The following is a 24043-nucleotide window of genomic DNA, read 5'->3' as shown; positions in this document are numbered from 1 at the left end:
CTAACACTAGGCTCTCTGCTTAAACTGTGATGTTCCTCAGAATAGCATAATGACTAGAGAGATTAAAACTGTATTTTAAAATAGTTGATCATAAACAGCAAGTCTGTTTTACATTCCAGCAATGTTTTTCCTTTGAATGGTACCCAAGTTTAAAACAAGTCCACAAGCTAGACAGTTTAATCACCCTTCTCTTTGAAACTTTTTTCTTATCTCATATTCATGTGATCTTTCCAAATGAGCACATTTAGAAGACATTCAGATCTAGTGAATGCTCTTCCCTGGCAGCATCAACTCCAGGACCTGGATACATCATGATTAACCAAAGACCCTTCACATTTGTCCTGTGGCATCTGCAGTCGTTTGCCCTGAATTTTTGCCACTTTGCCACAGTTGGGACCCTTGCTAATGACAGCATTCAGCAAACAGACAGACTCGTGTTTTTCATCTTCCCTGGGTGGGACAGTGTTTATTTGCAGAAGTATTTGACAGTTTTTCTGTCAAATTTGACAAACTGCCAAAATTTGACATTTTTTCTAATGACCAGTCCTCTATGAATGGATATGTAGACTGTTTCTATTTCTGAGAGGGTCAACAAACACCCCAGTACAGAGGCTAAATACCACATGGTTGAACTGCCGGGCCAAAGAGCACGTGCCTTTCAAATTCAGACAGACGTGGCAAATGACTCTCCAGAAAAGATGGCATCAGTGTCCCATCCACTAGGCCTGTGTCCCACACACCAAAGCCAAAAGTGAGTATTATCAAACTTAACATTTGCCAATCTGATGGTACAAAATAGAATCTTTTTGGATGGATATTTTGCTTTATGTTTCTTTAATTGGGAGTGTCAGGGTCAGAATCTGTAGTCCTGGCTTTCTAAGACAGGTGCTGTACAAATAATACCCACTGGCCAGGAATAAAGAGACCTGGCTTGCATACCCGCTTCTTGGCCTTGAGACCATGGGCAGGTCATCTGACTACTTCTCACCTGAGCCTCCTTATCCGCCGAAGTCTCTGCCTGGCCTGCTCCTGCCTCCTAGCATGCTAACAGTGTGGAAGTGGCAATTAAAAATGAGACAAGCCCCCCGCCCACCCCACCACCAAAAAAATGTCAGGGGTGATTTTGATGATGACAGCTAGGGCACAGCTACTTGGGGCCAGTTTAAAGGGACATGGTGAGGGTTGTTCCCCCACTCCAACCACTTCCAAGTGTAAAGCTGTGGGGGAGATACATGGGTATGTCTGAGCGTGGGGGGAACAACAGCTCAAACTACTTAAAGAAAAAGCCATAGTGAGCTTCTCGGCCTGTTGGCTAAGATCAAGAAAAAGCCATCGTGGCTTATCCCAGCCCAACAAATGACACCTCTATTGCAGACTGTCCCTGAGTGATGTACCTCATGCTGCTCTTGTGAACAAAGGATTCTGTGGACAAGTTTGGCAAATGCTATAACTATATCTCCCGTTAAGAATTTTACAAAGCCCATTTGCTGAAAAGGCTGGCAATTCATAAATGTTAAATTTTATTTAACCCAGAATTTCCTAAACTCTTGTTTGACTACAAAAGCTTTATTGTTTTTTCTCTTTCTTTCTTCTTTTTATTTTTTTTAAGATCATAGTCCAATGCAGCCTTGAACTCCTGGGCTCAAGTGATCCTCTCACCTCAGTCTCCTAAGCAGCTGGGATTACAGGTATGAGCCCCATGCCTTGCTTGACTATGGAGCCATTTTCATCTAACCATCATTAATATTTCTAAAGAATACATTTTTGGAAATGTCACATTAATACATTAAAAATGCATGTCTCAAATGTTCATAATTAGTTCTATTTTTGGTCTTTAAATTGTAGACACCAGATGTCCATGTATTAGATGTTTGGTTTACTTTATGAAATTTCAGAGCTAGAGGAACAAACAAAAGATCTGGCCCTGAGGAACTGATGCCCTACTGCCAGGGAAAGTCTCAGCTGACTTCTAAAACAGGATAAGGAAGAAAGATCAGCTCTGGGTAGGCCTGCGCATGGCCACACAGAGGCAGAACTCACCACACAAGAAGGCCACAGTGCGGAGGGTCTGCTGCATGAGGATCTGGGTGACTGGGGAGAGGTTATGGTGCGTGTAGTGGGACATCACGATGCCTGAGAACAGGATGGCCATGATGCCTAGACAGGGAGAGAACAGAACAGAAAAGCACCTGCTGTGTGATCCCCAACTCAGATCTCACAATTCCTGCAAATCCCTGGGGCCTAGAGCGTTAGGCATTTTAAGAAAAAGGAATATAAACCTAAATTACAATTAAAAAAAAAGGAAAAGAAAAGAAAAAAAGAAAAAGGAATATAAATGAATACCTGAGGCCTCCCAGAGGCTTCAGAAAAAACACCATGGGCCCCTTTTCTCTGGCAGTCTCATTACTAGCTGGGTGATCTTGAGCCACATCATGTCCCCCATCAGAGCCTCAGTTTTTTCTTCTGTACAGTGGGACTAATAGTACCCACTCACAGAACTGTTAGGCGGGTGAGCGAAAAGAAGCCATGTAAAGTCCCCTTCACAGTACCAGAGCTAAAGAGGTGTGGATTAACACTGACATCCAGGGATAGGATTGGCAGATGTGAAACCTGTGGGTATAGAGGACCCACTGCACTGCATCATTTTTTTTTTTTTTTGAAATGGAGTTTTGCTCTCGTTGCCCAGGCTGGAGTGCAATAGTGCGATCTTGACTCACTGCAACCTCTGCCTCCCAGGTTCACGCGATTGTCCTGCCTCAGCCTCCTGAGGAGTTGGGACTACTACAGGCACACACTACCGTGCCTGGCTAATTTTTTGTATTTTTAGTAGAGACGAGGTTTCACCATGTTGGCCCTGCTGGTCTCAAACTCCTGACCTTAGGTGATCCGCCTGCCTTGCCCTCCCAAAGTGCTGGTATCATAGGCGTGAGCCACCGTGCTAGCCAACTGCATCGTTTTATATATGGGACTTGAGCACCTATGAGTTTTTTATCCGTGGGGCGTCCTAGAGCTGATCCTCCATGGATGCTGAGGGAGGACTGTATAAGATGGGCAAGTGAACCACTCTGGGGGGCAGAAAAGGAGTCTAAGAATCTGTATATGGAGAATGTGTGGATTTTTTTTTTTTTTTTTTGAGACAGGGTTTCACTCTATCACCCAGGCTGGAATATAATGGTGTGATCTCAGCTCATTGCAACCTCCGCCTCCTGGGCTCAAGCAATCCTCCCACCTCAGCCTCCCAAATAGCTGGGATCACAGGCACACACCAACACACCTGGCTAATTTTTTGTATTTTTGTAGAGATGCGGTTTACTATGCTGCCCAGGCTAGTCTCAAACTCCTGAGCTCAGGCAATCCACCCGCCTCAGTCTCTCAAAGTGCTGGTATTACAGGTGTGAGTCACTGCACCCAGCCAAATGTTTGGATTTCGATGGACTTTTAAAATACATTTCCTTAACAATGAATTTCCCCATAATCATGTACTACTGTTATTTAAAAAGTAATGCACCTTTTCTTCAAAGCCCTGCATAAGAGCATCTCTAGCATTCGGTATTTACGCAGGATTGGAGCCTCAACATTTGTCCGCTGCCCTCAGTCACTCCTGGGGCACTCAGGTTTCTTCTCAGTATCTCCCTGTGTAGGCAGCAGAAAAGGGGTCTCTATTTCATGTAAGGAGGCTGAGATTGTTTTAAAAAGTCATCAAGCTCCCAAGATATACTAATTCCGAGTGTGTGTGTGTATATATATATATGTGTGTGTGTGTGTGTGTGTGTGTGTGTATATATATGTATGTGTGTATATATATATAAATACATATATATACATATATATAAATATATATACATATACATATATATATAGATAAATCCCAATCCTTACTTTAGTTTCTATTTCATGCCATCTCAATAATGGTACCTGGCCTTTCATATATAGAATACTATTTTCTTAAATGAATTTTAATTTAAATAAGACAGAATAAATTATATGTATCTCTATGAAAAAAACAAAACAAAACTAGTCGGTGTGGTGGCACGTGCCTGTAGTGCCAGCTACTCAGGAGGCTGAGATGGAAGGATCACCTAAGCCTGGGGAGGTCAAGGCTGCAGTGAGTTGTGATTATGCCACTGCACTCCAGCCTGGGCAACAGAGCATGATCCTGTCTCAAAAAATAAAATTAAAATATAATTAAAATAAAGTAATAAACAGGATCCTATCACATATATGATGCCTATTACCAGCAGAGTGATTTTTTTCAAGGGCTTCCAACTCTCTTGTCACGGTCCATCTAACAGAACCCCAGCTCCTGCCCAGGCCTACCGAGCCTGCGTGTCCTTGCCTGCTCTGTTCTGGCCACACTGGTCTTCCTTCTCTTCCCGGAGCATGCCACACTCCCACACAGCTATCTTCAGACCCTTGGCTCCTGCAGTTCCTGCTGCCAGAACCTCCTTCCCTAGAGCATCTCTGGGCTGGCTCCTGTCACCACACAGGTCTAGGCTCCAGGGCCACCTCCAGGAGAGACCTCCCTGGCTGCCTGAGCCCCAGTACATCCTCTACCGCATGCCACTCTCTGCCACATGGATTTGATTTCTCTTCTTGTCATTTCTTGCCACCTGGAATTGTATGGGTTTGCTTACATTCTGGCTTTCTTCTGCAGGAAAAGGAACCTGATCTTGTATTGTTTATTACTGTAGCCCCATTAGCAAGGATAGTTCTCAGCATAGGGTGGGCATTTAATAAATATTTCCTGAATGGGTAAGACATTGATTTTTCAGCCGGGTGAAGTGGCTCATGCCTGTAATCCCAGCACTTTGGGAGGCCGAGGCAGGCAGATCATGAGGTCAAGAGATCGAAACCATCCTGGCCAATATGGTGAAACCCCATCTCTATTAAAAAATACAAAAATTAACTGGGTATGGTGGCACGCGCCTGTAGTCCCAGCTACTCAGGAGGCTGAGGCAGGAGAATTGCTTGAACCTGGGGGGTGGAGATTGCAGTGAGCTGAGATTGTGCCACTGCACTCCAGTCTGGCGCCTGGCAACAGAACAAGACTCTGTCTCAAAAAAAGAAAGAAAGAAAGAAAGAAATTGATTTTTCAACTTACTTTAAAAAAATTTAACACTATGTCAAATTCTTTCCATGGGTAGTACAAACAGGTCAAGTTCATTTCTGAAGTGACTGCACAGGACTCCAAAGTGCAAATGGACTGGAATTTAATCTTTTCCGTTACTAATGAACATTTAGTTCCTTACAATTTTTCTCTCCCAAGGAGTGCTGCAATGGAATTCCTTAGATATCAATGCATAAGAGCACTGCAGTGTACATTCCATCTTTGGCCAACTTCATGCCAATATCTTAAGAAAGCGTTATGTCATGATTAATCTTGCAAACTCATCCTTCAAGCCCAAAGTCCCCTCCTCTGACTCGCCTTGACAGAGTGTCACTGTCCCATCCCCTGTAAGCCCAGTGTTTGCTAACTGCTCTGCCTAAGTGGGGTCTATTCATCTCTGATCTTTAGTATCAGAGGCCAAAGTGGCCCTCAAAACTGGCTTGACTGAACAATAAAAATAGTTAACATGGATACAATTAGAACGAATATTCTGAGAATAGCTAACAATTGCTGAGTAATAATTAGGGAGACTATTTGATTTGCTGTGGATACCAGGACATTTTTTAGAATAAAAGGGGTATTATTCATTCATCATGTTGAGACAACAGCAAAACTGGGGGTCTCAGAGCAAACCAGGACTTATGGCCACCCCAGCAGTAGCACAGATGCCCTGTCAGGACTGTCACTTGCATCACTTTCATTCATTCTCAGCAAAGGTATTAGGTTGGCCCTTTTATCTGTCTATTTTATGATGAGGAAGTAGAGCACAGGGTGGTTAAGTCTGTTGTCTGAGGTTACATAGCCAATGAGAGGTGGAGCTGGGGTTCAAATCCAAGTCTGTCTGTTTTCCAGCCCCAGTCCTTAACAACTGTCTTCCCTACATGTGGATTTAGGTAAATAATTCCCACTTCCTAGGAGGAGAATGTCCTGCTTTGTGGTCTTGGGAACCACCTGAGATCAGTCCTTTGTGATAAGAAAAGGGGAGCACAAAAAGGAAGCAGAAGACAGCAAAAACACTATCCTTTCCACCTGTGCTTTCACAATACCGTGTGAGGGTTCACACACCACACAGGGCCATCCTGCCCCTCTCGGCGTGGCAAACGCCCAAAAGGCAAAGCGCAGACAGAGCAGGGTCCCTTACCCAGAGGCAGATCTGGTGTTCCTGGCTTGCACTGCTCTGTGTGGAGCAAGGTCCCTAAGGAAATGACACCCCTATCAACAGGAAACACTGCCACTCTGAAAAGAAGGTAAGAAAAACACTCCTTTGTTTTAATCACAGATTCCAAACAGATCCATGAAACACATCTTTGCCAGCAGGTACTCAATGATCATCTCAAGTGGGTAGAGGAACAATTTAGAAAAAGAGATGTAAAAATAGCTAGGCTAGAGCCAAATGACTCACAGGTAATGTTTTTGTAAGTGCCAACATTCAGTAAAGAAAGGGAACCTCATGGCAGATACCAGGATGGAATTATCCTGGTGAACTGGTTTGTGATAAAAAACAAAATCCTGAAAATGGCGAGTACACTCTGCTTCCTCTTTGTGCTGCTCACGCAGCACCCACGTGTGACTCCAGAAAGTGACTGTGGGCAGGAGAATTCTGTCAATGGAGTCACTAAAGATCACTGGGCCTTCCGCTTTGTGTCTGAAGAAATTACTGCTACACAGAACACTGTCCTCCTCTACATATCTACAAAATCTGATATAAGATGCGAAACAAAACTATTTTCTGACATGAGACAAAAGACAGGGTACGGCTATGATTCTGGCCATAAGGGAAACAAACAAGGTGGCCACTCTTTCTCCAGAGCCCCTGGCTGAGCTGACTGCCTGAGGCTGAGGCTCTGGGGGGCTGTCATGTTGGGTGGGGGAAGCTGCACAGAAAGAGAGCTCTTGGCCATCTACTGTAAAGTCCCCTTGAGTCTTTGACTGATACTGATCAGTAAGGATGTGGGATGAAACAAGAGGCTGGGGAAAGAACCATGAAAAAGAAGTAGGCTGAAGAATCCCAGAAGCTGACATGGGCCTGGAATAGTTTGTGTCCCCACCAGCCAGAGTGGAGTGAGCTCACAATACCTAAGACACCTTAGTTAGGGCCCTGCTACTCTGCACCTGCCCTAACAAAGTTTAAATGTAAGCCTCAAAAATGATTACACTGATGTCAAGAGACTTAGATATATGCCACAAGAAAAGCCCAGAAATAACACAGAGGAAACAAATATATATATATATATATAATATATATATATATAATTTATTATTTATATATATATAATTTATTTATATATATATTATATATATATATAATTTATTATTATTTTGAGATGCAGTTTCGCTCATGCTGGAGTGCAATGGTGCAAGCTCAGCTCATCACCACCTCTGCCTCCCAGGTTCAAGCGATTCTCCTGCCTCAGCCTCCCAAGTAGCTGAGATTACAGGCATGCACCACCAAGCCCAGCTAATTTTGTATTTTTAGTAGAGACGGGGTTTCTCCATGTTGGTCAGTCTGGTCTCAAACTCCTGACCTAAGCTGATCTGCCCTCCTCGGCCTCCCAAGTGCTGGGATTACAGGCGTGAGCCACCATGCCCGGCCTATATATTTTTTTTTTTTAAAGAAAAGTCTGGAACTCCATAAAGGAACACAATAAAATCTTGTACTCAACAACATAAAGTTCACAATGACTGACATCCAATCAAAACTTAATAGCAAGCAAAGAGCAAGAAAATGTGACCTATAAGCACAAGAAAAATCAACAACAAAACAGACCTAGAATTGACAGAGATGATGGAATTAGCAAACAAGGACATTAAAACAGCTATTATAAATATGTTTCATAAGTTCCAGAATATAGAGGAAAACACGAACATGATGAAGAGAGAAATGGAAGAAGTGGAAATAACCCAAAGGGGATCTTCCATCAATGAATTATAGAATATGCAAATGAGAAATACACTGGGTAGGATTAGAAGAGATTCCACATGGCAGAAGGAAAGATCAGTGACCTTGAAAACACAGCAACAGAAAATAACAAAAATAAAGCACATAGGGAAAAAAAGAGAAAAAAAGGGCAAAGCATATTGTGGGCCAATAACATGCTACCTCTCATAATTGGAGTAAATTGAAGTCTCAAGGGGAAGGGGAAGGGGGAACAAAAAAATGTTAATAAAGAAATGGGCAAAAGTTTACCAAATTTAATGAAAGCTATAAACTCATATAAACTATAAACCCAAGAAGCTCAATGAACCCAAGTAGAATATAAAAAGAACCACACCAAGGCACATCTAAATCCCATTGCTACACACCTATCAAGACAGCTGAACTTTTTAAAATTAAAATAAGTATGGTGACAATATGAAGCAACTGGCACTCTCTCACACATTCTGACGGGAATGTAAAATGATACAGTCACTTCAAAAAACACTAGGCAGTTTCTAAAAAAGGAAAAATGTACTTACCATATGACCTAGCAGCTTTAATCTTAGGTATTTACCCAAGACAAATGAAAACATATGCACAGTGTTCTTAGCCCAAATCTGGAAAACCCCATATGTCCTTCAAATAGTGAACAGATAATAAACTGTGGGGCAGTAAGAATGATCAACTACTGACACATGCAAAAACATGGGTGTCTCTCAAAAACATTATGGTAACTCAAAGAGAGGAGACACGAGACCACATGATTTCACTTAAATGACACTCTGGAACAGGCAAAACTATAGTGACAGCGAAGATCAGTGGGTGCCAGGAGTCAGGACAGGTGGGGGACTGACTGCAGAAGGGCACAGGGGAGCCATGCTGGGCGATCAGAATATGCCATACCTCGACTGTGGGGGTAGTTACGCCTACAATTTGCCAAAACTCATGGAACTGTATACTTAGAACAGGTCCATGTATTATGTATAAATTATACCTCAACAAAGTTAATAGAAAAGAAAATCTCTGCCATCCTGTGGCACAGATCAAAACATCCCTGCAATAGCGCCTTCTTTCCAGAACAAGGGCTCTGAAGGGCCTTCACTCAAAGGACGGGGTCAGACTTTCAAGGCAGAGCCCTTCCCACCTGGCTGCCCCCTCACACAGGAACAGGGGTGAGTCATGCTCCATTTTCAGGTCAACATCCTTACAATGTAACGAACTGCGGACACAAGCTTGACTGCCACTTGTGGGCAGAAGGCCCAACTAAGCCAAGTCTTGCAAACAGGGGCTGTTGATTGACTACAAGGTGACTGCTCAGAGACCCTTACTCTGTGAGCGGTTATCCATCCCCCAGCTGGTGAGCATCATCTTCTAGGGCCACATCAGAGCCATCTCTGCTGCTGGGAGCTGCATGCTCTCCTCCAGTGGGGTGCAGGGAAAAGTCTATGGGGCTCCATTGTCTGGGTTTCGATCTCACTGCTGCTACTGCCTGTGCAGTGCAGCTCTGGGTTAATGACAATCTCCTAGTACCTACTCCACAGGGGTGGTAGGTAGCAGCATAAAAAAAGTCACAAAACTGCTGTGTCCAATAAATGGCTACTCCAACATTATGCCACCACCACACTTTGCTTTTTCCTCTATGTAGCACTGAGTACATGGTTTATGATGATTTGTTTTGGAGAAAATTGTATTAGAGGAGGGTTCTAAGCACTAGTTCTTGACTCAAAGACAACTAGTTTAAATTATTATTCCACCAATCCCAGCTGTGACCTTGGGTAATTTATTTAATCTCATTCGACCTCAGTTTTCTCATCAGTAAAATAAGGACCTTCACAGTACCTCCCTCCCAAAGGCTACCCTCCTCTGAGGGAGTCTCATAGGACTGATGGGCTAAATGAGAGAAGGCAGGTTAAGAGAAAATGTGACTGTGACACCAATGTGACTGTCTGAGCCCCTGGATCCAGGCAGGCCTAAATCCAAATGTGGTTTTGTTTTTTTTTTGTTTTTAGTTTTTAGTTTTTTTTTTAATGGAGTCTTGCTCTGCTGCCCAGGCTGGAGTGCAGTGGTGTGATCTTGGCTCACTACAACCTCTGCCTCCCAGGTTCAAGCAATTCTCCTGCCTCAGCCTCCTGAGTAGCTGGGATTACAGGCACCTGCCAGCATGCCCAGCTAATTTTTGTACCTTTAGTAGAGACAGGGTTTCACCATGTTGGCCAGGATGGTCTTGACCTCCTGACCTCGTGATCCACCCACCCTGACCTCCCAAAGTGCTGGAATTACAGGCGTGAGCCACTGCATCCGGCCCAGATGTGTTTCTAGGGAGCCAAAAGATTCCCTTTATTACTTAAGCTCTTCTGAGTTGTGACTGTCTCTTGTAACTGAAAGTGACCCAACTGACAAAGCCTCTTTCACCAGGCAGGACAAGACAAGGTGCCATCATCACAGCACTTTCAGAGTCTGTCACTTACCTGAGAGTGAGATTCCTTCTGCAAGCCCATAAGGCAAATAAGCAAAAATGATCATCATGCCAAATTCCAAGGAAGGCGTTTTCCTCAAGTCAATATGCTTCAGCACTTAAATGAAAACTGTCAAGGAAGAAGAATTGAGGGAGAGTTGATGGGAGATGTGGAGAAGTCACAAAACTGCTGCTTTCCAAATACATGAAGTAAACAACAGATACAGAAGATTTTGGAACATCCCAAGGTTACAACTGAAAATTTGTCATTATGGATTTTTTCCTTTGTAGGGAGACTGTTACTATAAGAAAGGGAATCTGACAAAACACTAATTCTGGAGATAAATGGTGGCAGAAAATGAAAATCAACCTAAGTCAACTAATTTAAAAACGCTGACTTAGAGGGCTGAGGATGTGCCAGGCCATGGGTTGAAGCTGGCGCTGCAGATGCGCCAAGGATAGCTCACTCGGCCAGGTTCCTCCCAGGGCCGAATCACCCCCACTGTTCCAACATCATCAGATGAGATCACTAACGCTACCCATCTCACTTTCCCCATCAGTTTTGAGTCAAAGACAACTAGTGTGAATCGCTGTTCAAACTAGGGTTCAAGGCCCTGTTGAAACACAGTCTTTCCTGTTCCTGGAGATTTCCAAACTCATGCTCCTGTGAAAGGAGAGAGCCTTCTATATATTCAAATATTGTTCATAATGCCTATACTGGTGCTTACAGTACCCATCTGTGACACTTCATTTTGATACTTTTTTTTTTTTTTAAAGAAAAAGATAAATATGGAGGAAAACACTGAACTGGAAAGTTTTCTGTTCCATTCTGTTTATTGGTACAATATGAGAAGCTGTTAGCCAACTCAATAGAGCCTTTAGACTTCTGGACAAAGGAGCTGATGGGAAAATTCAACAGGATGGCAGAAAAACATGCCTGTAACAGGCAAAAGAGTCTCTTCCGGCCATCTGTGAAACAAACTGCTCGTGGAGGAGGGGCAGGTGGCCATCTCCCTGAGACGTAGGCTTAGGCGCGCCCCCAAGTGGTCTACTGCCTGTTTCTATTTTAAACATAATGAAATTTCTATAGCAATAAAGGCGTCATTGGCCTTAACAAGCCTGTTTCCGGCTCCAGCTAGAAAAGCGTATTGGTTGTTAAACAACAAAATCAGTGCAAATAACTCCATGGAACACACTTCAAGAGCCCCTTTTCCAGTCCTTATGGATAAACACTTTCAGTGGGATAAAAATTTTCCCTATTTGACATTTTATTTTTATTTATTTTTTAGAGATGAGGTCTCACTATATTGCTCAGGCTGGTCTTGAACCCCTGGGCGAAAGCAATCCCCTGGCCTTAGCCTCTCAAAGTGCTGGATTACAGGTGTGAGCCACTGCACCTGGTCTATTTGACATTTTCAAAGAAAATTAATTTCCAATTTTCCAAATGTGAGAAGTGAGACGGCAGAAAATGAAAATCATCTGAGTGTGGCTATCATACTCTGGGAACCGAGAGGTCCCCCAAAATCACATCTGATATCCAACAGTGTACATGTTTTTTAAACTGTGAAAAGTGATATCCTAAATTTCACAGGTTAAATTTTAAAATCCTTGAGTTAGAGTGTTTCTCAAACAAAAACGAAGAAAAAATCCTCCTTGAAGCAAAACCTTCATCTAACATTGACCCCCTTAAAAAAACAGGAGAAACTGACTAGAGATAGAATAATCAAGAATAATCTCAGCCCTGCATGTTCATCACATTAAAAGGATATTAATGCAGAAATTAAGCCAGTGAGAGTGCCGAGCGCTGCAGAGCCAAAGAACATTTTGAGGAAGTAGTCAAGGGCTTGTAAAAATGTTTGCCACCCACTGACATCTGACATATTTTTTCTTGTTAAACCTTCAGCTGTGCTAGGAAATGAAAGAAAACAGAAAGTTAAAACGTTATATACAAAAAGTTCTTAGAAATTAACTTAAAACTTATTTCTTGCTTATTCCCTTATTCATTCAATCATACCATCATTTATTCAGTTAGCCATTCATTGTTCACCTACTTTGTCCCAGGTGCTGTTATTTTCTGGAGCTCAGCGATGAGAGCAAAGTTGCTGCCCTTAAGGAGCTCCTCCCCCCAAGCTAATGAGGGAGAAAAACACTATGAGCACTAATAACAATCTGCAGGAAGAGCAGAGGGCTGTAGAAACGAAGGATGGGTAGGTACCTAACTCAGACTGGCCAGGCTCAAGGAAGGTGCTTGAGAAAATGTGGGCTGATGCCAGGCGCGGTGGCTCACACCTGTAATCTCAGCACTTTGGGAGGCTGAGGTGGGCGGATCACTTGAGGCCAAGAGTTTATTTAGATCAGCCTGGCCAACACGGTGAAACCCCGTCTCTACTAAAAATACAAAAATTAACCAGGTGTTGTGTCGCATGCCTGTAATCCCAGCTACTCAGGAAGCTGAGGCAGGAGAATCACTTGAACCTGTGAGACGGAGGTTGCAGTAAGCAGAGATCGCACCACTATACTCCAACCTGGGCAACAGAGCGACACTGTCCCCCAAAAAAGGGGGGGCTGGGTTTAGATTTGGGATAAAGACGACTTGCTCAGGTGAAGAAATGGGAGAAGGCACCCACTGAGGAAACGGCATGTGCAAAGGAAGGGAGCCCATGCATATGCAGCCCATTGTGGGAACTTTCAAGTACGAGATTAGTGCAGCTAAAACGGGGCGGAGGCGTGGCAGGAGGCAAGGTGAAAGCAGCGGCAGAGGAACAGGGCCTGGGGAAGGCGTTGGTATTTCAGCCTGAAGGCCTGGGGAGTCAATAGGAAGGATTTCAGTACAGAAATCCTGTGATAAAACCTAAAATTGAGGCTACGGCAAGAAGTTAGATTAGAATGGAGCTACCCAGAGAAGAAATGTCTGAGGTTTCAGGCTGAGAGGGAGAATTTAGGAGGCATAAGGGAGGAAGAAATGAAGGAACTTTCCTTCACTGTAACAGAACAAAGGAAAATGTCAGATGTTATTAAATCCAAAATTGTTGGTCTTGTCCTCAAAGGAAAAACCATTACACCATTAACACAGAATTATTCTCATTAAATATCTTCCTCGTCTCTCAAATCCATCCCCTACTACCCTTTACTCCCAGGGATAAGCCTCACTCTCTCTCTAGACATCCTTGTCTTCCTGCAGACCAACCCTGTTCTCCACTCAGTGGCCTAAATGATCCCCACTTCCCCTTTTTATGAGACAGGGTCTCACTGTCATCCAGGCTGAAGTGCAGTGGGTGTGATCTCAGCTCACTGCAACCTTTGCCTCAAGTGATCCTCCCACCTCAGCCCCAGAGTAGCTGAGACCACAGGCACACATCACCACAGCCAGCTAGTTTTTGTATTTTCTGTAGAGATGGGGTTCAAGGCTGGTCTTAAATTCCTGGGCTCAAGTGATCCACCCGCCACAACCTCCCAAAGTGCTACAATTACAGGCCCTAACTGATCCTTTTCAAAGGCACACCTGATCAGGTTACTAGCCTGTTCAGAACTCAGTTTCCCCATGTCACCAGGAAGCCCAGTTTTTGTTTGATCTGGCTCCCACCTGCCATACCCCTCTGACCTTACCTCCTCCTCCCCAAATCTAAACACCTGGGCCACACTGTCACTGGCACCTCCCAGGTAGTCACCATTCACCTTTCCCTGCCCCAACTAACTCCCTATTCATCCCTCAGAACTCAGGGTCAGTGCCACTCCCTCAGGGACATCTGCCCTGACCCCTTCACACAGGCCTGCCCATTTAAAGGTTGTCATGGTGCCTGACTTCTCCTTTACAGCCTGCGAAACTGTAGTGCCTCATTCCATGACGATGAAGCCTGTGTCCATCTTGTTTGCTGCCTTATGTCCCGGGCTTAAAGCAGAGCCTCGCACACAAAAGACAGTCGATACCTTTTTGTTGACTCAGTAAATGAAACAAATAATAGTCAACAGTAATATTCAGCTTCATTAATCACCATGTCATGAATTGGTATCATTTTATTTATTTATTTTTGAGATGGAGTCTCGCTGTGTTGCCCAGGCTGGAGTGCAGTGGCATGATCTCGGCTCACTGCAACCCCTGCCTCCGGGGTTCAAGTGATTCTGCATCAGCCTCCCAAGTAGCAGGATTACAGATGCATACCACCATACCAGGCTAATTTTTTTTATATTTTTAGTAAAAACAGGATTTCATCATGTTGACCAAGCTGGTATGGAACCCCTAACCTCAAATGATCCACCTGCCTTGGCCTCCCAAAGTGCTGGGATTACAGATGTGAACCATCATGCCAGGCCCCAGGATTGGTATAATTTTAAAGCAGAATAAGATGAAAAGGTAGCTTGGTCAAACAACCTCAGAAAGCCTTTCGAGGAGATTCACAGCACAAAATAACCTAATAAAGGTTCTGAGGAGTCTTGCAAAAAAGAAATCTAACTTTCTTCACATGAAAGCTTTCCAGACTCATCCAAACACACAATCTCCCCAATCCCCCTTCTTTCTAGCAGATCACAGGTAAACATCTCACCTTGAGGAATGTGGCAGCCAACCAGGGCTCATCTCGGAAAAGTGCTTTTGAAGGCCATGATCACCCACAGTTCCCAAAAATGGGCCTGCAGGCCATACACACACAGTGCCCAGCCTCAGCCCACATCACTACCATAGCGGGCACCCAGGCTGGTTCCACTGCTTTCTTTTTATACAGAGAAGCCTGAGTGCCCAGCCTCAGCCCACATCACGACCATAGCGGGCACCCAGGCTGGTTCCACTGCTTTCTTTTTATACAGAGAAGCCTGAGGCCCAGAGAGAGTGAGTCACTGGGTAAGGTCACACAAAGGGTTAACAGCAGATCCCCGGCTGGGCCACTGGTTTGTGAACTCCAGGTAATGTAAGTAGAATCTGGACTCTTTCTGGCCTGGTACTTTTCTAATTTTGTTTCTTAAGGTCATGTTTCTCATACCTTAAAGAATAAAAGTGAGTATTGCTTCAGGGTCCATTCATGAGCCCAAGCTGTAGCTGGAGAAAACAAAAGGTTTCCTCTACAGCAGGGACTGTAAGAATGCACTGTCATAGCAACAATTCAAAGCCGAAAATGACTTAATTCAAGTTACTGAAGAAACAGGACATTTGCTGTCTGGCACTCATGAAGGTAGTAACATTAAAAAGGGGGTAATTTATTTGCATATTCAGTCGCAAAGATAAATGTGTCAGCCTGCTTTGCAGATGATCGTTTATGAAGTATACCTCTTCAAAACCAGATGTGATTCTATCTGATAACCAAGGAAAGGTGACAGCAGTTCCCGGGAGCTCATTTTTCTTTTGTACTACCAAAAAGAAAAAAAGGCGGGGGAGTAGTCTGACATGCCCCTTTTCTCTCTCTTCTGTCTGAAAATGAGCCTCCCAGGGCTGGCTCACAAGACATTCCTTCTGAGAAGCCTTCCTCATATCCTTTGTAGTTTGGTCATGGAGCCCCCTAGTGCTTAAGACACCATGTTCACTTCTCTATGGGCATCTTTTGCCTATCACAGACCGAGTTCGTCAAATCCCCCTGGCTGTCAGCAGTGTCTGGCACATAGAGGTCCCTCACCAAATGCTGATGGCAGATGACCAGCCGTGGCTGGAGAGTTCGTGAGGCTGATTCTCAAGTCAGCTTGGGTCTCAGCAGTGGCAGTGCTGCTGGTGGAGGAGGCGGCTGGAAACTACACATGCGTGGTCCACAGATCCAACCATGGGAACTGTTATCATAGGTGATCTTGGGTTTTTCTTTTTTTTTTTTTTAAGACAGTCTCACTCTGTTGCCCAGGCTGGGGTGTAGTGGTATGATCTCGACTCACTGCAACTTCTGCCTCCTAGGTTCAAGCGATTCTCCTGCGTCAGCCTCCAAGTAGCTGGGATATTACAGGGACCTGCCAACACACCCAGCTAATTTTTGTATTTTTAGTAGAGATGGGGTTTCACTATGTTGGCCAGGCTGGTCTCGAACTCCTGACCTCGGGTGATCCAATCACCTCGGCCTCCCAAAGTGCTGGGATTACAGGCATAAGCCACCATGCTCAACCCGATCTTGGGTTTCCAAAGCACTTTTCCAGTAAGAACCTCTGCTTACTGACAATGATGCCATCACTTCTCATCTTAAATAGAAAAAATCTCCTAATCTTTGGCTTTTATAATAGAACTGGAAAAGCTCAGAAAATATCCTACCTCTGAAAAATTATTTTTCTTTAAAAAAATCAGAGACAAAGCAATTGAGCTTAGCTCCCAATGCATAAAAATAACTCATGATGTCACCTCCAAGTTGGGCAAAATTCCTTATCACAAATGTTCAATATGTGTAGCCAGGATACGAGATAAAAGTAAAAACCAGAAAGCTAAGCAGGCTTTCAGAGTAGATCTTTAAGTAAGAAAAAATATTGCCATCAGATTTTTTAAAGGTCTTGTTTGATAATATCCTAATAAAGCTATAGAAATGTCTGCCAAGAGAAACATGAAAAAGCCAATAGTAGGAAATTGGTTAACTAGATCATAAGAAACCCAGAAAAAGGAATACTCCATAACAAGTAAAACGATGTTACAGAAGATTGTTTTATCAACTGTGTTCAATGGAAAATAGAATACAATATGTGGGGTATAAGCCTATTTAAATAAAATGTATGTATATTTATACCAAACTGTTAACATAATTATCTCTAGGTAGTAGCAATGTGTGTGGTATTTCTCTTTTTTGCTTGCGTATTTACTAAATTTTATAAGAATATATGTACTACTTTTAGAATAACAAAAATACTTTTAAGTTTGGTTGTTTTTTTTAAGGCCTGTTGAACACCTCTTGCAATTAGGCAGTATTTGGTAAGCTCTTCCTGCAAAGGGCAAAAACAGGGCAAACATGGTGAAAACAACAAATGGGGCAGGGAAAGAAGAGGAAAGGATATCACATTACCTGATGCTGGATGCTTTTCCCTAGTATCTTTTTTGTTTTTTTGACACAGTCTTGCTCTGTTGCCCAGGCTGGAGCGCAGGTGGCGTGAGCTTGGCTCATTACAACTTCCACCTCCCGGGTTCAAGCAATTCTCCTGCCTCTGCCTCTTAAGAGTAGCTGGGATTATAGGCGTGCACCACCACGGCTGGCTAATTTTTGTATTTTTAGTAGATGCAAGGTTTCACCATGTAGGCCAGGCTGGTCTTGAACACCTGGCCCCAAGTGATCCACCCGCCTCAGCCTCCCAAAGTGTTGGGATTACAGGCGTGAGCCACCATGCCCAGCCCTGTAGTATCTTAACTATTCAGTCCTCAAATCTAGTCCTAGGCTGAGGCATTTTATTCCAACATAAGAATTCTGAATGTAGTCTATAAAAAATCTTCTAAGAAAATGCCAACTACCACAGAATGGTTATGCTCTAGCAAAGGAAGTAAGTCAGTATTCAGGTAGATCGAAATTCTATTATCTAACAGAACACAGACTGACCTCTAACATTCTCTTAGCTCATCTTTGATACACTATCTAGGACTCTTTCTCCAATTGTTTTGGAGTTTTTAGGGGAGGTGGGAAAATGGGGTCTTGCTATGTTGTCCAGGCTGGTCTCAAACATCTGGGCTCAAGTGATCCTCCCACCTCAGCCTTCTAGTAGCTGGAATTACAGCATAAGCCACCATGCCTGGCTTCCTTCAACTACTTTGTCTGTGCCTTCTCAGTTTTGGCAAAATTCTTTGTGTTTCTTGCTCACATGTTAATGACCACCATAAAATGCAGAGTTCAAGGAAATATCCCTGCATCAGAAAAATGTATTTGAAATTATCTTAAATGCATTTCCTTTCCAATTTTTGTTTTGTTTTTAAGACAGGGTCTCGCTCTGTTGACCAGGTTGGAGTGCAGTGGCTCCATCATAGCTCACTGCATCCCAAGTAGCTAGGAATACAGGCACATGCTATGACATCTAGCTAATTTTTTTTTTTTTTGAGATGGAGTCTCACTCTATTGCCAGGCTGGAGTGCAGTGGAGCGATCTTGGCTTACTGCAAACCTCTACCTCCTGGGTTCAAGCGATTCTCTACCTCAGCCTCCTAAGTAGCTGGGACTACAGGTGCTTGCCACAAAGCACCCAGCTAATTTTTGTATTTTTAGTAGAGACAGGGTTTCACCATGTTGGCCAGGATGGTCTAGATCTCTTGACCTTGTGATCTGCCTGCCTCGGCCTCCCAAAGTACTGGGATTACAGGCATGAGCCACCATGCCCGGCGGCACCCAGCTAATTTTTTTATTTTTTGTACAGATTGAGTCTCACTATGTTACCCAGGCTGGTCTCAAACTCCTGGCCTCAAGCAATCTTCCCACCTCAGCCTCCCAAAATGATGGCATTGTAAGTGTGAGCCACTGTGCCCAGTCCTCCAATAACTTCTTTTTCTTCTTCTTTTGTTTTTTAAAGATGGAATCTCACTCTGTTGCCCAGGCTGGAGCGCAGTGGTGTGATCTCAGCTCACTATAACCTTTGCCTCCCAAGTTTAAGCGATTCTCCTGCCCCAGGCTCCTGAGTAGTTGGGATTATTTTTAGTAGAGGCAGAGTTTCACCATGTTGGCCAGGCTGGTCTTGAACTCCTAACCTCAGGTGATCCACCTACCTCAGCCTCCCAAAGTGCTGGATTACAGGGGTAAGCCACCACACCCAGCCCCCAATGACTTCTTGACATTTTATTATTCATCTTTAATTTATCAGATCCCATCAACTAGGGCAGTAATGCCAACAAATATTTGAAAACTAACTGCAGTTTCCAAAGTGGCATTTATACAATAGCATCTTAAGGCCGGGCGCCTATCAGCATTACTACCTTATTTTAAAGCTGTGAAAAGGAAGGTGACATGCAACAGCTAGTAAGGCCTCTGTCTATTGCTTTTGTCTCCAATGTTGCCCACTCACTCACCCCTCAACAGGCCGCTTCATCATCATCTGGGGAATTTATTAAAAATCTATGGTCTTGGGACTCACCCCAGACCAAACGAATCAGAAGCTCTGAGGGTGGGGCCTGGGAATGTCACACTTAATCAGCACCCTCAGTGATGCTGAGAAGCTGGGCTCGAAAACCACCACTAAAAGGTAGGTCAAAAAAGGTGGGTGTAACCAGGCACAATAGCTCATACCTGTAATCCCAGCACTTTGAGAGGCTGAGGTGGGCAAACTGCTTGAGCCCAGGAGTTCAAGAACAGCTTGGACAACATGGCAAAACCTTGTCTCTAAAAAACTTTCTAAAAAATTAGCCTGGAGTGGTGGCACATGCCTGTAAGTCCCAGCTACTTGGGAGGCTGAGGTGGGAGGATTGATTACTTGAACCCAGGAGGTCGAGGCTGTGGTAAGCTGTGATGGAGCCACTGCACTCCAGCTTGGGTGACAGAGTGAGACCCTGTCTCAAAAAAAAAAAAGGTGGACTCTCCTCTACTAACCACCCCTGGACCCTGACCACATTCTGGCAGCACATCAAGGCTTGTCAGGACAGAAAGACGGAGAAAGATATTGGGTGAACTGATCACCGAGAGGACAAGGAACTGTACACATGCTGCGTGGAAATATCTGCCCCTTTGTTACAAGGACCTCTAGTTTTGTCACATGAAGAACGTCTGTTCTCTGCCCTCGTACTTACTTGGTCAGGACAATGGAGACTGCATCGTTGAGAATACTTTCTCCAAAGACCAGCATGTTGAGTACCGGGTCCACATGAAGTGCATTGAAAATAGCAATAGTGGCCACTGGATCGACAGCTGATATTAGGGAGCCAAACGCAAAACTGTAAGAGACAGAGGGAAGGGGAGATTCTGTAATGTGTGTCACTTGGTCCACATATTAAAGCATTAAAGTCAAAGGCCATATTTAACAGAAGGTAATACTACACACTAGAGCTGAACTATAGAAAGTAGTGTACTTTTTCCCATTTATATCCTGTTGACATTGTGGATGGAGTGTGAAAGGCCCACTCTAAATTAAGTTGTTAGGAATTGCCTGGTTTCCTACTGTCGGCACAGACTTGACTTTGACCAGTGATTACCAGTGATGGAGATTTTTGCTTAGATATATTTATTATACACCGCCCAGTCCCACAGATCAGAGCAGCTAGAGCCAAATGGCTCATGAGCTCCTGTGTCTGACGTCTGCTCTGCCCCTTGCCACCAGGCCCTTGGAGTGCTGTCTGTGACCAACCCCAGCCTGTACTCATATTTGTAACATCTAAGAAAGTGTCAAAATCCAGTAGCAACCCCAGTGTACTTTAGGGGTGAGTGGTGTGGACAGCAGATAAAAACACTGAGGCCATCTCCCAACTGGGCCAGCGACCTCCCTGACAGTCCCCGTGAAGATCTTCTCACCCCTAGCAGATATGTGCTGATGATTTAAAATGTTTCAGGCATGGAGGCTAACAACAGCAACCTACCACGGTTGGCACTGTTCTAAGCACTTCACACATGGTGACTCAACAATCCACACAGTGACCGTATGTGAGAGTGCTACTACTGCCCCAATGACAGAGGAGAAAACTGCAGGACAACAGGATGATGAAGTAACTTGTCCAAGGTCACTCAGCTAACAAGTGGCAGAGCCCGGCTATCTGCCCAGAGTCGGTGTTGCTACCCTAAACGGTAGATAGGGCAATACTAAGAGATGAAGGCAAATTCAGACAACAGCAAGTGTGACATAGGAAATCAATTGAGGTGACGTGAGAAGGTGGGGTGGGGGGTGTAGGTGTGGAAGCCACTTAGATTGGGGGATCTGGAGAGGCCTCTCTGAAGAGATGACCCATGTAAGCAAGAACCTACATGATAAGAAGCAGCTGGCCAGGCCAGAAGCTGTAGGCAGAGTGACAGCAAGCGACCCCTGAGGTGGGAGCAAGCCTGCCGCCTGAGGAACAGAAGGAAGGTGTATGTGGTGGTGGGGGTGAGGCGAGTGGCAGGAGTCACAGGAGGCTGATGGGGAAGGCAGGACCAGCTCCCCCGAGGGGCCTTTTGGGCCACATGAGCCTAGACGATTCACTGTCCTTGCCCGCTGGTGATTTTCCCATAAGTCTCTGTGCCATGCCTGGTGTGATTTCTTTCTAGGGCAGCAGAATGGGTGGGTCTGCCCCGTTCCACAACACCAGCCAAAATATGGAGCCCCAATGGCCAGCTTGTGTCAGTCATTAGCCAGACATGCCTGCCCTGAGCTTCCCACCATCACCACGCCTGGGTCTGGGGGGAAGAGGACGCTTGGTCTGGGCAGCCTTCAATGGGTGATCTTTTGGCTGCAGGGTCAGGAAGAGGAGAGCTGACTGAGGAAATGCCTGGCTGCCTTGCCAGGTACAGGTCTCTTCATAAGTCAATCATTTGGCCTCTGGTTTCCATGGTAGCTGCCTGTGAATGTGATTCATGTGCATTAATGCAGAGTGCCTCCGGATCCCAGGATGAGGATTCAGTTCCCAGACTTTGCCTGCCATCACAGAGGTCATCACAGGTTTGTGAGCTCCAAGGGAGTGGATGCTGAATTTTCATCGTGGGTGAATTCCCAGGGTCTGTACTGGGCATGACCCAGAGACACTTGCAGAAGGCAGGCAGGAAGGCAGGAAGAAGGAAGGGAAGGAGGAAAGGGAAGGTAACTCCACCAAACAAGTGTCCATCTGAGAGACCCTCTTTTGTTCATAGCTGGTCCCCAGGCCCTTGCACCACAACCCAGACACAGAGCTTCTGGTTGCTTTTTTATTCTCACTCTCATCAACCGCAGCCACATCACCAGAGGCAGTGAAGGAAGGAGGATGATGTCTAAAAAGTGTATCCTAGGACAGGCACAGTGGCTCACACCTGTAATCTCAACACTTTGGGAGGCTGAGGTGGAAGGATGGCTTGAGCTCAGGAGTTTAGGACCAGCCCGGGCAATATAGAGAGAAGCCCATCTCCCCACACACAAAAATTATCTGGAAGTGGTGGTACACACCTGTAGTCTGAGGCACTCAGGAGGCTGAGGCAGGAGGATGGCTTGAGCTCAGGAGTTTGAGGCTACAGCAAGCCGTGATCATGCCACTACACACCAGCCTCGGTGAAGCGCAGGCCCACCACAGACTCCCAGGTTCCCTGTGCTGTGCCTCTCCTACCCCTGCAGGATACGCTTTTTATTTTAATTTTTAAAAATCTGTTTATGGGTATTCACTGCACAATGCTTCACTTTTTCTGTATGTTTAAAATTTTTCATAAGAAAAGGCTGGGGCAACATTCATTTTAAGTAAGCCAACTGATGTCTCATGTCTCCCTAAAATGTATAAAACCGCTCTGACCATTGTGGGCACACGTCGTTGAGACTTCCTGAGGCTGTGTCATGGGTGCGTGTCCTCAACCTTGGCAAAATAAACTTTCTAAATTAACTGAAAAAAACAAAACAAACAAAAGGTTGGGGAAAATGCTCTGTATAAACTATGTAACACATTTAGTATGCTTGGGAATCTAAATTGAGGCAGAGTATTCTTTCTTTTTTGAGATGGAGTCTTGCTCTGTCTCCCAGGCTGGAGTGCAATGGCGCGATCTCGGCTCACTGCAACCTCCACCTCCAGGATTCAAGCAATTCTCCTGCCTCAGCCTCCCGAGTAGCTGGGATTACAGGCGCCCACTACCACACCAGTTAATTTTTGTCTTTTTAGTAGAGATGGGGTTTTGCCATGTTGGCTAGGCTGGTCTCGAACTCCTGACCTCAGGCAATCCACCTGTCTCGCCCTCCCAAAGTGCTGGGATTACAGGCCTGAGCCACCATATCCAGCCAAGGCACAGTATTTCTGGTCTTGATCTCTTGACCTTGTAATCTGCCCACCTTGCCCTCCCAAAGTGCTGGGATTATAGGCTTGAGCCACCACGCTCGGCTAAGGCAGAGTATTTCTGACAGTGAAGATGAAAAGTTTGAAATACAAACTGCTGAATCATTGAGAGGTCTGTATTGAAAGAGGGTCATTTAACCTGACTGTCAGCTGTTCCACTTCACATTTTCAGGACCTCATCTTTTAAAGGCCAGAAGCTAGAAGTTCAATTTAAAAATGTATTTTCTTTAATTCCATAACCCCAAAAGATAGCAACATCAACAAAATGAAAAAGAAATGGACTAGGGTAGTGAAATAATTCAGGATCTCTAAGAGTGAAATCTCTCTCCAGCAAGATATCACTAGAACAAAACAGAACATGTGCAACAAAGTTATTTTCATGTTTTCTACAGGTTGCAAAAGGTGGTCAGTGGCTCTCATGTTTGGTCTGCATGGTGTTTGTGAAAAACTGAGCAAGTTGTCAACATTGAAAAACTGGAAAATTACAATCTAGAGACCTAGCCTCTTTTTGAAAACCAAAAATTATTTAAAATATCCACTAATTCTGGGCCCAGATTTCCGCATGGTAATTATGAGTTGGAGCTGAGAAGTGGCTGTCCCTTCATGCAGAGTGTGTTCTCCCACTGGCCTTGCCCCACCTCTGGATTCACACAGCTGGCCAGCTTCCCTCTGTTAATTGCTCTGCCAGGCCCTGTGCCTGTGTGGGCTTGCGGCCCCAGGTCATTCCCCATCCACGGGACCGTCA

The 24043-nt window shown here is 44.6% G+C and overlaps 1 protein-coding gene across 5 annotated transcripts in view; it reads right to left on the bottom strand.

Moving 5' to 3' along the window:
- SLC9A8 (solute carrier family 9 member A8) overlaps positions 1 to 24043 on the bottom strand; it is an 81220-nt gene that overhangs the window by 14368 nt on the left and 42809 nt on the right. For all 5 annotated transcript variants that reach the window (XM_064382512.1, XM_064382508.1, XM_064382509.1 and 2 more), the window contains 4 exons: positions 20119 to 20262; positions 12250 to 12387; positions 10493 to 10599; positions 2041 to 2157 (listed from right to left, as the gene is read on the bottom strand). In XM_064382512.1, coding sequence (XP_064238582.1) covers positions 2041 to 2157; positions 10493 to 10599; positions 12250 to 12387; positions 20119 to 20262 — 506 coding nt within the window. The remainder of the gene's footprint in view (positions 1 to 2040; positions 2158 to 10492; positions 10600 to 12249; positions 12388 to 20118; positions 20263 to 24043) is intronic.

This window comes from Aotus nancymaae, unplaced genomic scaffold, assembly GCF_030222135.1.
Source record: "Aotus nancymaae isolate 86718 unplaced genomic scaffold, 86718_ANA_hifiasm-v0.15.2.pri h1tg000029l, whole genome shotgun sequence".
NCBI lineage: Eukaryota > Metazoa > Chordata > Mammalia > Primates > Aotidae > Aotus > Aotus nancymaae.
The sequence above is the reverse complement of the archived record's forward strand: the minus strand, read 5'-3'. Positions and strand labels throughout refer to the sequence as shown.